Here is a 17,211-nt window from a genome sequence, read left to right as displayed (position 1 = left end):
GTACGTTTAAGGGCCCAGACAATATAATTTGTAGAGTGTGGGCTTGAAAGGCTAGGCCTGGATCACCGAACAGCGGTTAGTCGTGGTTTCTATGGAAATTTACATGAAGATGAACCTGACATGTCTAACAAGACCTTCTTGATGTGTCTAACAAGACCTTCTTCTGATGCGACATGAGTGGTTCCGGTCTTTAGACCCCGTCCGAGGAGCTTAGTGCTCTTATTATTCTCCTTCTTAAAGACTTCATGGTCTGGGAGACGACCCCTTTTCCATTGGTTCTTTTTCCCTTTTATACTAACATTTACCCTCCCTCTAGTGTCCACGTGTAAGCTCCACTTTCTGGGATTGAGACTTGTCCTATCAGTCCGTACTTAGAGTGGTTAGGGGTGGTTGTAAAAGTTGAATAGTATGGTGAAGAGCATGGACCTGTCAGATGCAGAGTTCTTTATTGCAGTATTGGTAGCTTTTTCACTTGGCATGTTCCTGCACTGGGCTCGTCCTTTCCTTTAGGGGTTTTATGGGATGTCAAGCATAAGATCGTCCTCGGCCATATCCTTAGCCCTTTTTCGGACTTTCATTATGCGTCCTCAGCAATAGTTCTCCTCGGCTCAGGCTTTGGGCACTAATGTAAAGTGGGCCGGGGCCACAAATTCTCTGGCCCCACAATGACTTTTATACAATTGACAATTTGACACCACAATTTGCATTTATCTCAAAATAGTCATGCATTAAGTTATGCTACACATACTTTCAAGTTTCTCCACAATATTAAGCATGTTTTAAGTGAAGAGAGAGATATTAAAATTCATGTAATACACCTTAAGAAAAAATAAAACAAGAAAAAATAAAATATTTTTGTCTTTTTGCAAATTTTCAATGTTTTTGGATTTTTTTTGAATAATCAAAACAAACTAAAAATAGAAAAAAAAAGTGTCCTTAAATAATTGAAAGAATTAAATTAGGGACAGTTCAAAAAACACTCACTTCAGAAAATCTTTTATCACCCACACTACAAAAAGTCTTTAGCTTTGTAGGTGAAAAACATGAAAAATAGAGTGTTTTTTGGGGGGAAATAAAATCCTTTTCAATGGGAGATCATTTTTTGAATTTTCTATCACATGTCAATTAACAAGCTTAAATTTTTCAAAATCAGACCAAGCAATTTTTCAAGACTTGTGGAAGGGAGTACAAATATAAACTTTGTCATATTTAGACTTTAGGGGTTTGAAAACTAACTCAGTCACAACAACAAGTTTGGCACTAGACAATTTTTCTAGTTTAGCTTTAGACTAATCTAATTCTTGTTCCAAGCTTTTGTTCTTTTCAACTTCAAAGGCATAATGTGCGTGTGTGTGTGTGTGTGTTTGTGTGTGTGTGTGTGTGTTTTTTTTTTTTTTTTTTTTTTTTTTTTTTTTTATCACATTCAATTAATTTGATTTATTCAAACATAAACTCAATGCCTCTTTTTCAAGTTTAACCATGTTTTGCTTTTCTTGGAATTTCTTAACAATTTTCAAAGAATTAGATAATTCCCCACAGAGAGTTTCACAGACATCAATTAAATCAACAGACTTAGCCCTAAAGGAAACATATCCATTAAATAGAATTGAAGTTTATGCAATAGACTTAACCCTGAATCTACTGCTACTCTCATGTAGTACTTACTAGCATGATGACACATAACTCCGAATCCACGAACTCTTCTACCTTGGATTGTTGCCTATTTGTGACTTTGAGATTTCCACTCAAAGGTTTTTAGATCAGCAATTGTGGTTAACTAATTTCACACAAACTTCTCTATTTGTGACTCTAGGAAATACACTTAAAGGTTTTGACTAGCAACTGCTATAGACTGGATTGATCTATGGCTTCATACAGATCTATAGTATGGCAGCAACAACACGGTGTTGATCTTTCTATATGTGCTATTGAACTCTCACGGGTTGAATAGATGGAGTCTCAAATATACTTTGAAAGTTTCTATTATAGTGAGATTGAGAGAAACTTGGTTATACAAACCCTAGCTACACAAACAATGATTTCTCTCTCTGAAAAACCTCTTTAGTAGCTTATGATATCCTTTAAATACCACAAAAAAAGGACCATGAATTGGGAAACGAGCAAGTTATGGGCTTTTTCGTGTTTCAGATTTTTGCTGATATTGCAATCTTGATCAATCGAACTAAGTGTTGATATTGCAATAAAAAAATCTTGATCGGTCAAGCCAAGTGTTGAGCCAACAATCGAAGTGACAAAAACTTTGTTTTCTTGCTCTGAACTTGATTCTTTCTTGATCGGAACTTGAGTCTTTGTTTTGGACTATAAAATACACCTTTAACATACTCAAGACTCACCAAAAACACTATAAATGGATTATATTTAATCGCAGTTTGTCAACCTAAAAATATGGACTCTACACACATAATATCAGTAACCTCACGGTTGTATCACACAAAGGGTAATATAGAACGTACATGAAGTCACAACACAAACAAACAAACATGCCATGATTGTTTCTGGTTTAATCTCAAGAAGCTGGGGGAAAAAAAAAAGACAATGAAGAAAAACCCATTACAGAAAACTCAATAATTCCTATTCTAAAACTAATAATGCCACTCAAATCTGAAATAAAAGATAAAGCTCAACAAAGAAAGAAAGAGAATATAAACTAGGCATATAGTAGAACCACGTCAATTATAGATGAATAGAAACCCACATTATGTATTACAAAAATAAACCAGGCATATAATAGAAGCCCACATTATGTATTACAAGAGTACCTGAACAGGCCTAAGGCTATCTATTATTCTAATAAAGTTCAATTTAATGGGTTTTTAAACAGGCCTATGAGTGGGGGTTAAACAGGCCTATGAGTGAAATTGTATGCTTTAGTTCTCGGGTCCACTAGATTTCTAATTGGTAGACTAATATTTATTCAAACTTTTTATTGCGGAGTTTTAATGAAGCTCTTCCAATAATATTCAGCAAACTATTCTTGGTAAAGTTTTAATGAAGCTCTTCCAAAACCAATGCTTGCACAATCAGGATGTATAATATTCAAGTGAATCTGTACATAATAATATCAAGTACGTGTGGCTGACAGCCTAGTGTGTGTGGCCAATTGCCAAATAAGGTTTGATCAATATTTTTGAGAAAATTTCCTAACCCCCATATATAGAATGAAAAAAAATTTGCATGTTAAAGAGGCCTAATAATTCTTTCACATTCTAATTTTTTATATGTTATTATTAGAATAAATTATACTTTACATGCCTAAAATATTTTTATGCTTGATTTTAGTACCACAAATTTTTTAAGTTCAACTTTAGTCCTTAAAATTTCAAAAGGGAAAGTTTGGTCCCTCAATCAATTATTCAGTTTACATTACCCGCAAATATGTTAAGGTGCACCTCGTTTTTTAGGAACCAAATTGAACCAACCACTTAATTAATAAACAAAGTTGAATGAAACCCCATTTATGGAGGGAAGAAATTGATCTCTTTTTGAAATTTTAGAGACCAAATCCAACCTTTTTTAGATTTAAATGACCAAAATCAACTTACAAAATTTTATGGATCAAGTATATAATTTACCCTTAATATTGCTTTAAAACCAACTTACAAATTTGAATTTCTTAAAAACATATGCCAAGAAGGTTGATTTAGGGGAGATGAACTTGAGAAGGTTTTTGATAGAGTGGAGGTAAAATCAAGATAGGATGTTTTTGATAGATTGAGAAGCATACGGTTTAGGGGGAGACAAGCTCACAATTGCCATAATCAAGTCGTTCAAGCTTGGTTTCAATAGTTGATTTTTCCCCACCATGATTGCTCGAATCAAGTTGTAGATGAGCTCATGATAGAAGATGAAGACGAAGATAATGGCAATGATAGTTGTTTCTTTGTTGAGATGACAAAGGTGAAGGCATAAATTTCCACCCAATGTTGAGACCTTCATTTTTGCTGTGAGGTTTCAATATTTTTGTGTGATCACCTTTACTTTCTTTTTATTCATCTATTTATTTGAAGTAAACTTCCCCATTATCTTAAACGTCTTACTTTGTTCTAATTCTAATAAGATTTTGAGCTTGATACTCACCTCTTTGTTAGTGAGACTTACTAAAATGATAGCCAAATACTCCAACATTCTATTAAGGGTAGGAAAAGGGAATAGTAGGGATGAGAGAGAGGAATTGAGGCTTTAATGGTTTGGAAATTAAGGTACAAGAGGAGGAAGTGATTCAGGGATTTATAATTTATTACATATTTGTTGGTTTAAAGCATTCACACAATTTTAACTAAATTAACATAGAAAACTCCACTTTTGATGTATTAACAAATAAACACCTGTTCGGGGGCCTTTTTCGGTTGCTTGGCCACGAGTTATCCACTGGATTAGTGACTTTGCTAGGCCCGGGTTGTGTTTGGAGAGTTGTGTCCAGAACTTAACATTGGGCCACGTGGTCCAATGGCTACCGGCGTATTTTTAAGCCTACAAAACCATTAAAGCCAAAGTCTAAGAATCATGATAATGGTTGAACAAACATGTTATATGTGTTTGATATAATGGCTTTGATTAATAGTTGTAATAGTAGTTGAAATAAAGTAATATGTATTTAAAGGTGAAGTAATCGTATATTCAATGATGTAAATTTAAAGATATGGAAGAAAAGTCACTTATCTCTGATGGTTTGTAGCCCCAGCGGTGTAGCATCAGTGAGTAGACAGCATCCCAACAGAATGACTCCAGTGGTAGAGGGACAGTTTGCCATGATAACTTCAAGATTGAAGGGGGAAAATGGGTGCAACTGGTGGAAAAGAGAGTATGTCTAGCTATGTGTAGGGGCTGGTTAAGCTTGCCCCTCTTATCATGCATTTGAATGAGTTTCCTCCTTGACAATGCTCTTTTGGTTGTTGTAAATTTATGAATAGTGTTTCCTTCCATGAGAAGAACTTTTATATGAAGTATTTGTGCCTTCTAAGAGAAGGGCTTTATGTAAGATAGATTTGTGCCTTCCATGAGAAGGGCTTTGATATGAGATCTTGATGTCTTCTAGGAGAAGGGCTTTAATATTAGAAGTTCGTGCCTTCCATGAGAAGGGCTTTCATAAGATAGGTGGAGAAAAGTATTGAGATGTGTTTATGGGCAGCAAAATAGTAGAATTTCAGAGTGAGAGAGTATGAGAGTGGAGTTTAGAAGGGTTGTGGTGTGTTATATGTAATGGTGTAGTAAGTGTGTATGAGATTGCGTAAGAAAAGTGAAGAAAGAGATGTTTAGAGATATGGGCAGCAAGATATATGTATTTTCAGAATATGGAGAGTGAGATAATGAGTATAAGAGAGTAATAGTATTGTAGTGTATTTAGCAAAACTGCTGGGATTTTTTGCTGGAGGATGTATAAGGGCTTATAAAGGGCATTTATGGGTTAAGGGCTAGAGAGTTTAGTTTCTAATTTGGGAACTAAAAACCCAGAAGCTCAGTACTTCATTAAGAGCTTAAGAAGATAATTAGAGGGAGAGAGAAGTTTATGAGAGAGATCTTCTCTATTGGTGTCCCCCCCCCCCCCCCCCCCCTTTTAAGGTGTTGATGGGGTGTTCTTTATATAGCTAAGCTTAATGGGATATTTTTAGCAAAGAATATCAACCACAATCTGTCTCAACTAGCAATGAATCTTCAGAAAATCTATCCTAAGATTTGGCCAAAAATGGTACGTTTTGGTTTAAGGTGTTCTTGCTGTTTTGGGTAAGAGCTGCTGGGGAAAGAGCAGTAGAAAATGAAGGTATTTTGGCAAGAAAAAGATAGTTACTTTAGTTGGTTTTGGTTTTAGTCAAATGTGGAAAATTAATAATGCTAAGGCTGTTGGGTCAGCTATTACATCTGTTCTGAAAAAACTGTCCCTACTGTCAGGAAAAGCTGTGACAGCTATCATGAGACAGCTATCATAAGATAGCTGTTACTTTGGGTAGAAGTAGATGAGGTTAGCTGGGTGATTTCAAACTGTTGGAGAGGACATGCAGTATTTATTTCATGGATTTGGCTAAAAATGGTAAGATCTCTTTCAAGGGTATCTTGCTATTTTGGGTATAGTAGCTAGTTGCTGGGATTTCAGCATTAAATGACTGATGATATCACTTCCAGCCAGGTGTCAAGTCCTGAATACATTGCTGGGGTTCTGCTGGAAATGTTTCCTTTTTGGGTGTTTGTGTTTTTGGTCCAAGGTTCCATTACAACACGTTTTTAGTAAGTAATAGAATGGTTGGTTGATAGTTAATGAAGCTTTAGAGATCTAGTTAAGGTCTCATTGTGTTGTAACTTGATCTTGGTGAACAAGAAGAGCATTTAATGCTCTGCTCTGGTAGCTGGCAGCTGGCAGAGAAATATATGGTCTAATTGTGGCAGGCAACAGCTGGGTATTAGAGATATCATGAATATTTTATATATTTGGAGATAACCAATCAAATTAGGCCATGTGTTTGAGTTGGATTTTAGCTGAAAGTAGTAATGTAGTTTATGTAGAATAGTATAATGAAGTTTCTAAATTTGTATAGCAACAGTTGAGGATTGAATGAACAATTATTTTCTTAGCATTTAGATGGCTGAAGATATTGAGTATTTGTCATGTGATGAATGTTAAGTTTTAGGGAAAAAAAAAAGCAATGGGGAGCATGGTTTTGAAACCCAGACCGTTCATTGAACCGTAAAAGAGAGAGGTTCAAGATTTTTGAGGTCAAACCAGGGTCGAATCATGATGACGTCATAATTAATTTAATAATTATTTTAAATATACTAAATTAATATAAATACAAAATTTGACTAAAATAATCCCTAAATAATTATAAAAATCTATATTTCAAATGTATTTTTTATATCATAACTTTCATAAGATAAATAAAAAAATTAAATTCAAAGCAAACATAATAAACAAACAAATATATAATTAAATGCATAACAATGTCAAGGTTGATTTGCCGATTATAAAAAACATAGTTGATATATTTAAATCACTAACCAAACCAAATAGTAAACCATTGCTATCAATTTTAAATCTAATATAAAATATTATTAAAATATTAAAGAGGACAGTTGATGAAGCTTAAGTTACTGTGGTAGTAGTGCTACAGTGGTAATAGGTAATAGTGCTATATCAATCTCATCAAAAAGAAATGGATAAATAAATATATCAATACTTATGTGATCTGACGTTTGTGGTACACGATGGGCGAGAAAGTGAAGGCGTGTTTTACTAATTATAAGTGATTAATTGATATTGGTTCAAATTTGAACTTAACATCAAGATTATTTTTTTGCTTTAATAATAACAATCAGTAACAATTTACCACTTAAAATTTGTTATAATAAGTTATGAAAATACTGTGGATATCTCATTTCTCTTTTAAATTTCTTATACTTTTCAAAGAGAAATGATATGCCCACAACATTTTTACAACAAATTCTAAGTGGTAGGTTATTACTGGTTGTTATTGTTGGGTTAAAAAAGTAATCTCAGTGCTAAAATTAAATTTAAACCAATAACAACTAACCACTTGTAATTTGTTATGAAAATATTGTAAAAATATTGTGGATGTAGCACTTTTAAATTGCCTAAGTACATTCCGTTTTTCCTTTTTTTGTTTCTTTTATTTTTTTCTTCATTTTTTCTCCACTGTTTAATTGATTGATTTATCTCCACCACCATTTATAATTCTACATCTTTATCACTTTTTTTTTTTTTTTACTAGTATCTTAAATTTTTCTCATCCACCCATTTAAAAATTTTACCTTCCCAATGCCTCTTTTACTTTCCCAATGCCTAGTTGCCTACACGTTTCTTCAGGGAACTCTTTCTCTTTTTTGATGAACACTCTTCTCTCTTTCTTCTTCACAAATCTCCTCAGTCCTCTCAAAACTCTTTCTTTGCTCCTTCTCAGTCTCACTCACGGAAACAATCATGGGTTTTGATTTTTTGGTCAAAAACTCTTGCAGAGCATTGTGTTGTCACCGTGCAGTGGCTGCTCCTTTCTTCTTCTTTTCTTTCTTTTTTTTTTTTTTTTGTCAAAAAAAATTTCACAGAAGCACTCATTGCCAAAAAGAAATTTTCGCCTGAAACTATCCAGAACATTGATGCGAGTTCAACATTTGACAGAATGTTATGGTTGAAGCTTCAACAATGGTGATTTGGTGCTGTGAGTCTGTAATATTTTTATTTTTTAAATAAAAATAGCTCTGACTTGAACCGTGAAAACCGCTCACGGTTCTCAAACCTGAACGGTTCAATCGCGATTTGAATGGTTCTCTACTTTTCTTACTTAGAACGGTTTACAGGGATAAAAGAATCGTAATAGTGAGAGGTTCGAGGTTTTTCCGGTCGGACCGTACGGTCCAGTCCGGATTTCAAAACCTTGATGGGGAGTATTATTATTTTAAATGCTATGTGATAAGAGATGCTTACCAAATTTTACCCGCTACACACGAACTCGTCAGAGTTCAGGGTGTTGAAGAAGACACGCCAGGCAATATGTTTCTTTTATCAACTTTGAACCACTAGAACTTTACTAAACATATCTCTTGGCCCTCCAAACCACAACTTCCAAAGTTTCCCCGAAGAGCCTCATCATAAGCCAAAGCTAAGATGACGTACCTTGGGTTTTGTTATTGTTTTGTGTGAATATGGGCTTTTGTTGAAAAAGCTGCTTTCCATGAATATGAGAAGGGTAATATGGGTCATGAGCTTTGAATCATTGTGTGAGCTCAATCCATATGTTGATGTTGATGATATCATAGGTTATGATCCCAATTGATGAAAAGAAAATATCGACCATGAATCCGCCTCTTGAAGTAAGGATCTCACGGGCCATGTGAGCCCAATCCATGCAGTTGAATGAAATATGAGCTTATTTTGGGCTTTAAATAGATTTATCCAAAAAATCAATAATTTGTTGATGTGGCATTGGTTGCCAATGAAGTAGTGCCACGTGGGGCGAAAAAAGAGTCCTCAACAACACCTAAATTAGCTTTAATCTTTATCTCTACTAAATTCTAATAATAATTTTTCTCTCTCTTTTCTCTACTTCATTTCTCTACTCATTTCAACCAAAAAGACAGACACCGTTGTCACACAAACCACCCAAACTACCATTCATACTGTCACTTGAAACCACCAAATGATTCTTAAAAATAGAGTTGTTGGCCAAAAAGACAACACCATTGCCATTTGCAATTACCAAACCCATAAACAAACAAATAATATAGATCAAACTCATAAATTATATTCGGCCACGAAGGTCTAATCAAGGAAGTTAATAAAAGTACTGAAATCATCCAATACAATTAGTAATCATCCTACTAGTCATTCCACCAATACAAAAACACATTCAAATAGTACCATTCTATATATCAAACTTACTGGTGAAAATAGGCCATTTTAGCTGGTAGATCAGTATCGAACTGATATCTCATCTATGTTTCTCTGTCTTCTTTTTATTAAGTTTTTATTTTTTTTTTAATTTTTTTTATTATTATTATAAAACTTTTATTGTTTTTTCCACTTGATGTGAATGCAACTTTTCAAACTTTTGTTGTTTAGTGTGAATGATGTAAATAAATTAAAAGAAATTGATTTAACTTTTCAAATTTTGTCATTTAGTGTGAGTATCTCCACCCAACATCACATTGATATATCAAATCAAGTCGCCTTATTGATATATCAGGTCATGTGATCAATGGTCTTATTAATATATCAAGTAATGTGGTCACATGGTCTTCTTATTTTTATTGGTTTAGGCCTGATGTCATTTTAAAAACTCTTAAATTTTAACAAATTATTGAAACTTTGACTATAAGCTTATGATTTCATATACTTACCTAAAATTGTGTTTGGATATTTGTAAGACCTCTGTTGAGGTAAAATTGGAATTTTACTATCCCTTGAATATGGGGCTCAAGTTAGTCACCCTATGCCTCGTAGAGAGTCCAAATAGGAGTGAGTGGAGGACAACATCCTCTACCGGCCTTTCTGTATTGTGGGTTGGAGAACTAATCATATATCAAGTAGCATTGAATAAGATTGATGGTGAATGAAATAATAAATACAAAATGCGATTACTACAACCATACGATAAAAGAGGCTTACTTAGTCGACCTCCATGGCTAGGGGTGGTCATTGAGGTACAATCTTCTTGGTAGTAGGTCTACTATGTTCTAAGCCATTAAGCATGGACTCACTATTCATCCAAATTCCAAATTAGGGCTCTAGATTGTTAAGTCCCACAATATTCAAATCTAAAGAAAATAAGACAATTTGGATCTGAATATCTGGATACTTGATCTAGCCTCCAAGCTGTAAGTAGCTTTCTTGATCAATCTCCACTTTTAGTTCTAAAAAAAAAAAGATCTTTACTTTGAGTACTAGTATTTTTTATTTATTTTTGGGATAGAAAGTGCTAGTTTTTTTATTTATTTATTTTAATTTCGAGTACTATTTTATATATAAAGAGACAAACACTTTCATGATTTCATCACATATTTTAAGTAGGACAAAATTTAACTACAAAATTAGTTGTTGCCTAACTGCCTAAGGCTACAACCTTACTCAATAAAATAAACATTATTACATATCTTGAAAATCTAACCATTGAATTGTATGTTCTTTACGCTCTTAATACATATGTCAAATTTTGTATCACTTGGATATAATTTATTATATAATCTATAATCTCATATTTTATGCATAATTTTAAATTATATAAACTTGCAATTTAAACAATTTATTGATGACATAGCTATTAACTTTTAATTTTCTAGAAATTTGCAAGAATGGAGAATATATGAAAAATATGTAATTCAATTGTGGATTTGTCAAAATTCACTTTCAATAAAAAAAAAATATTGAATAAAATTTTAATTTTAAACTGCAATCAATTTTATAACTAAAACTTATTCTTTCAAGGGTTATTATTTGATATAGATTCACAAGCAGCAAATCATTGTAAATGCTTTATTTTTTATTTTATTTATAGTCACTTTTTGTTAGATTATTCATTGTTCTAAACTGTGATGGGCATGGCGACATGACACCTATATCACTCACTCCATGGACCAAAATGAGAAAAAAGCAAAAATGTAGGGCAAAATCGAGAATAAGGTTAAGAAACAAGGGACAAAGCAGGCACATCACATTTAAAATTGAAAATGTAAGGGTAACTTTCCAAAACTTCCTTTGTTCTTTCTTCCCCACGTTTGCTTTAAACACAAGTCCCAAACGGTCCAAATTCCACCAAGGAAACTGAAAGCTAAAAAAAAAAAAAAAAGGCAAAAAAGATCACAACAGTTTATGTAGTATCTTATATTGAAGATTCAGAAGAAGATCTCTCTTAGTTATGGCTATGTCCAAAGTAGAAGAAGAAGAGACAGAGAGGCTTGTTATGGGCACTACAAAAGTGGTGTACTACTTAGAACCATTGATGTCAAAAGAGCTTCTCTGCAAATCCCCTGACAAGTCATCGGCTTCCGACTTCGACTACGCGCAGAGCTCAATATGGTCCCCTTTGGTCCCTCGGGCTTACAGTACCATGGACTTGGATTCTGATTTTGAAGATTTGGATTTCATGACACCCACAAATAGAAAGATCTCATCTGGTGGTGGTGCTATGGTGTTGAGCAACGAAACCAAGTTGAGGAAAGTCACTTACAACATCAAGAAGAAGCTCAACATCAATCTTAATCTTAATGTTTTGAAGATGAAGCACATGCACAAGAACAAAACCAAGGCATCTGAGTTCTCCCCAACTCCTCTAAAGCCCACTTTTACCTGTTTCCCACACACCACAAAGGTATTTCTATTCCTATTTCTTTCTAGAGAATTTCTATTATTCTATTTTCTTTATTTCTATATTTTTTTAATCTGAAATTTTGAGATAATTAACCTGAAATTAATAAGCCCTTTTTAGAGAAAAAAATTGTTGGAAAACTTTGTCTCTATTGAGTGCAATTTACTTTTTGGTTCATCATCTGATTAAAAACAAAATACAAAAAAGCATTTTTCTTATCATATTTTACACTGTTCATTACAGGCTTGGACTAAGGCGTTGAAAGCTGCCTCTAAACATTTCAAGAAAAAGAAGAAGAAAGATCCCACGGCCCATGTGAAGCTCTCCAACAATTTGAGAGATGCGAATATTTCAAGATGATTATTCAAATGGAAATTTCTCTCTGTTTTTCTTTTTGGTCAATTCATTCAAATCTGTATTGCCCTTACAGCAAGCAGGTACACCGTACAATACTATCATGTTATTCAAAAAGTGTTAAACTTTTATTAATTCTTGTAATGCATAATATTTCAAGGCCTTTCATTCCTATTATGAAGAGGAGAATGGAAACTAAATAAAAAGATTGAAATAGTAACGGCTAGTTGGGGTTGCGTGGGATGAAAGTATTCCTATGAGTCGGTGATAACAAAACAGAGAGTGAGAGTCTCTCCGTCTCCGTATGGGAGTCGGAGAGTGATGTACTGATGTATATATATATCCCACTTAGGCAAGAAAAAACTAAACGCAAAAATACTTTCCCTTGAATATTTCAGTACGCAATAATACTCTCTCTTGAAGATTTCAGTAGTCATGGCTATGGCTATGCTTTTGGGTTTAGATGCAAGAACTCGTGTGGCTATGGGGTTAGATGCTAACCCTCGAATGGGTTTGAAGAGGACTCTCTCTTCTGCTTCTTCTTCTGGGTTTCCTTCAAAGCAGCAAGATGATGGCGACAAGAAGGAAGCGATCTCAACGTTGTCTTCTGCTGCCAGTAATATTGCCGAGAATGGTGAAAAGAAAGAGAGGATTGTGGTCAAGATTAATTTGGCTGCATGGCGGAAAAGGAAAGCGCAAAAGGAGGAAGAGGAGAAGAGGAAGTCATTGGAGTTGAAACTTGAAGCATCAAAAAGAAAGCTACAACTTGGATACCAACAAGTTCAAAAGGCCAAAAGAAAGATTCAGTTGGTGGATTTGAGAGACATCCCTAAGCCTGAGCCAGAGGTTAATCTTTCCAAGAAATCCAAGTTCCATCACCGACATTGATGATCTACATGTTTGATGATGATTCTTTTTGTATATGATTTTTGAATTCTTTGTACTTAGTTCATGAAGTAATGAAAGATGATAGTTTTACAATTTTAATTTGTTACGGTTTGAACGTATATCATTTGTTAGTATTGAATGCAAGTCTATCCGACTCTGACTCGGAGTGAACAATACGGAGGGATTTTTATTTATCATTTACATATGTGAGAACCTTTTCCTTTTTATTTTTTTTTGAAAGCCTTTTCCTTTTTATTTGAACCTATTTATTTGAGAACCCTTTTTTATTTTTTATGAGAGAGGTGGTTTCTTGTTCTAAAGGAGAATGGAAAGCAATTCAAGAAAAGTCTGAGAATGAAGGTTTTATAATTCAAAAAACCCCCAATCCCTGAAATCGGTATTTCGAATCACAACATTTTTTTTTCTTTCTCCCCATTTTACCCTCACTTTTACATTTATTACTCATACGTGTCACTTATTTTTTTAATACAAATATTTATTTTATTTATTTTTACTTCAATTTCAATACACCAGAGAAGAGAGCGAGAGAGAGAGAGAGAGCTGCGAAAACAGAATATAGGGTTGGTGTAGGCAGGAATGGGGGATGATGGGTTTCAAAATTATTGTTTGGTGGTGATAGTGGACTATGCCAATTTGGTAAAAGCAACGGGCAATGGTGGTTCAGATGCCAATTTGGTGCTGAATGTGTTTTCTATTGTGATGGAGCATTTTTAGCTCTTCATGTTAAGTTTAGATACTTGGTTTCTTCTTTGTCTTTGTGGGATTGTTTATACCCAATCCCCAATATTTGATTTAAGATCTTAGATTATTTTTTGTTATAATTCTAATTAGGATGCTATTAACTCCTTTTGTTTTTTCAGTTTTAACTTTTAAGTTGCAAGAATTTTTCGAAACTCTATCTGTGGAGATCTTTTCCCTCAATAATGGAATGAACAGTAAGATTGGGTTCAAGACCCATGGAGTGTGGGTGTACCTTATCAATTAAAATAAATAAATAAAACTACAATGTGTTTTTATTTTTATTTTTATAGATGCAATAGAAAAATGATGAAATTCTTCTATTTTGAACTAGGAAGCATGGACGCTAATATAGGTATAGGTACGACATGGTGACATAAGTAATTTTTGAAAAATTACACGGCAATGCACCCCAATGAAGTGTTCGTGCTTCCTAGTAGTTTTGAACTTGGTGTAAAACCACATATCATATGTAAGTCATTACTACCAGATTTGTCCATTTCCAAGTGGAAATAGTGTCTTGCATATGCTGGCTTGGTAGTTCGTAGGGCATGGAATGATGAATCTATCTTTTGCTAGTGCGTGGTTTGGGAGCAAGTTTCATTGGATAAATATTATTATAGTATGGTTATAGTTGTTAAGATTTTGATAATGATTTTGTGTCTTGGATTTCTCTGTTAGCGAAAAGAATGATTTAAATCAAAGGATTATAATGCTGCTCCCTTCAAAATTTTGAGCCTACTAGTACACAAAAATTGTGTAGTTTAATATGAACATGTCCCGAAGGGTTATTTTATTCCAACTTCTACTAGATTTATTGAAAATACATGTGTCCTTCATCTAGAACAAGTTGTCATGTTGTTGGCCCCAATTCTTTATGGTATTGCACACCATTCAATACCTCTAAAACAAACAAAGGTTCCTACATTTTATATAATACATTGAGGAGCCATAGCTGACCCCAAAATTTTGGGACTAAGCTTTGTTGTTGATTTTGTTGCTGTAGTTGTGACATATTGATTGGTGGTTGGTACAGGATTTACCCGTTATGGATTTAGGTCCTGTAGATTGCAGTGTGTTAACTAGACAGAATACATATCTCTTCACAGATATGTGGAGGGTCAAATTGTGATTTTGCTTTCCAATAGCAATTAATAATCGAGGATAATTATTCTCATAAAAGAGGATGATGCTGATAAAAATAATAATAACAAATTTATTGGTAAATTGTCATGACAAGTGCTTGGAGTCAGTCGTCAATATTATTTAATGCATTTTCATTTTAGGTACTGTTTTGTTTATGTGATTTTTTATAATGATAAAGATTATATAAAAAAAAAAAAAAAGTTAAAAGGGTTGTGACATATTGATTAAGTGGGTGGTGCAAGATTTATCAGCTATGGATCCAGGACCTACAGATTGTAGTGTGTTAACTAGACAGGATACACATCACTCCACAGGTTTAGAGAGGCAACATATGATTTTACTTTCTAGTAGTAATAATAATCAAGGATAATAATTCTCGTACCAAAAATTCCAATATACTAGTAATTTGAACAATAATAGTGCAGTAATAAATAGTACTTGATACACAGACCCCAGATCAGGTTAATATACTTGTGTATCATATAATTATAGCAGTTTTGTTCTGAAATTATGATATTGATATGGTGTTCCATGTTTACATAGGTGGTCTGGCAGTGGCAGCCATATTCAGAAAATGTCATTGCAGGGCTGCCTAAGTATTGTTTAGCTGGGCAAGACATGGTGTCTCCTTTGATATGCTTTCACATGGTGGAGCTCCATCAACCGGATCTAGTATTGTGCCAGTTTGATCTTCAGCAGGGTATACCTGTTGCTTGTGACACTCGTGTTGACTTGCATGAGATTGATTTGGAACGTATATGTCACTTGTCTGATCAGAAAGCGATACAGGAAATAGCCTGTGATGCACTCCAAGCATTGTGTGACCATCATGAATTCTTGAAACCAAGAGTAGAACCTGGTCCAGACAGGGGCGGCTCAACAAATTTGGAGGCCTAAGGCGATATATTTAAATGGGGTCTTTTTGTTATCACTTAAATAATATTTAACTAGTATTTAATATCATAATTTTTTATAACAAAAATCTATCCTTTTATTTTGTAATATGCTTTTTTTTTTTTTGGAAAAATGCTAAAGATATAACAAATTTTATTAAAAAAAGCTTTCAAACGATGTAGAAATGAATGCGATTAGTGATATTTCAAGAAGATAATAAACAAGTATTTAAATGAATGATGTTAGGGATATTATAAATTTTACAACATGAGGCTTGCAAAGATGTATCATTAATCACAAAAAATAATTCAAAGATGCATTTAATAGGTTATTGTCGCCCACATATCATTTTAATTGTCACATCAATTTATAAAATTTTCAAGTAAAATTAATAATATTTCTAGCATTTTTCTATCTGAATTATTTCTTGCGATTAGTGACACATATATTTGTAAGGGAAAATGATAGAGATACAAATTCTTTTACAAAAACTTTTACAAATTAATGATGTGAAGAATGATTATAGATAAATAAAAAAAAAATGATTTTATTGGTGGGCCCAGATGAGAACCAGTAAAAAGTTGGTTATAACAACCGTTTGTAAAAATATTGTAAAATAGTTTGTAAAACTATAGCATTACTCTATTTGTAAGACCCATATATTTAAAGTTGAATTGTCTCTAACATTCCTCAATATTTTGAGAGTTCTTCAAAGTAGAGAAAAATGATCAAACTAATTTTTTTTCCCTATATCTCCATTTTTTTAAAATATATAAAAATTTGCCCCAAAATTTGGGGCATAGGGGCCCTAGGCGGTTGCCTAAGTGGCCTAGGGCCGGCCCTGGGTCCAGAGGCAGTAGAGTTAGTCAATGCCATCCATGTCTACATCGGCAATGCCATTTGAACATGGGTCACAGTAACCTGAGTAAATGTTTGTAATAATTGTTTGTCTTAGAGTAAATGGAGTAAGCTATGCTCCATACAAAGAGTCTTGTAAGTTATAACCAGTTCTAGGTCTTTACTCTTTATCTCAGAAGTAGTATAGCTTTGGATTTAGTGGCCAAACTCATGTGAGCTTAAAGCTTAAAGCTTTTATTTCTTGAGGTTGATATGCTTGTTTTCTGGCTCCTTTTTTGTGTTACACCATCTTGTTACAATGTCCTGAAGTAAAACTTGCTTTGAAATTGCTTCAACAAAGCTGTACTGTGCTACTTGACAAAGCTTCAGGTTTTTAAAGGAGTATGGTAGAGGTAGACAGGTGCAATACTTGTTATCAATTTGTTATTTCATTTCTCTATTGAATTTTGTACTTCAATTGGGGGCTGTAATGTAATTCAATTGCTGA

The 17,211-nt window shown here is 33.6% G+C and overlaps 2 protein-coding genes across 8 annotated transcripts in view; one reads left to right on the top strand and one right to left on the bottom strand.

The window, feature by feature from the left end:
* Nucleotides 1-17,211, top strand: part of LOC126692749 (uncharacterized) — a 72,621-nt gene that overhangs the window by 46,421 nt on the left and 8,989 nt on the right. For 2 of the 6 annotated variants that reach the window (XM_050388488.1, XM_050388482.1), the window contains exon 2: nucleotides 12,069-12,342. The exons of 2 other annotated variants lie outside the window; for them this stretch is intronic. In XM_050388488.1, the coding sequence (XP_050244445.1) occupies nucleotides 12,069-12,185 (117 nt within the window). In that variant the 3' untranslated portion in view covers nucleotides 12,186-12,342. Of the gene's footprint in view, nucleotides 1-11,268; nucleotides 11,829-12,068; nucleotides 12,343-17,211 lie in introns of those variants that run through there. 2 more of the 6 variants (XM_050388485.1, XM_050388486.1) reach the window with 2 other exon arrangements.
* Nucleotides 1-17,211, bottom strand: part of LOC126692748 (pentatricopeptide repeat-containing protein At4g13650-like) — a 31,738-nt gene that overhangs the window by 6,272 nt on the left and 8,255 nt on the right. The window contains exon 6 of one of the 2 annotated variants that reach the window (XM_050388477.1): nucleotides 15,353-15,828. The exons of the other annotated variant lie outside the window; for it this stretch is intronic. The gene's annotated coding sequence lies outside the window, so the exon portion shown is untranslated. Of the gene's footprint in view, nucleotides 1-15,352; nucleotides 15,829-17,211 lie in introns of those variants that run through there. 2 annotated transcript variants of the gene reach the window in all.

The sequence above is a fragment of the Quercus robur genome, chromosome 7 (genome assembly GCF_932294415.1).
Source record: "Quercus robur chromosome 7, dhQueRobu3.1, whole genome shotgun sequence".
Lineage (NCBI taxonomy): Eukaryota > Viridiplantae > Streptophyta > Magnoliopsida > Fagales > Fagaceae > Quercus > Quercus robur.
Note: the sequence above shows the minus strand (reverse complement) of the source record. Positions and strands in the feature narration are given on the sequence as shown.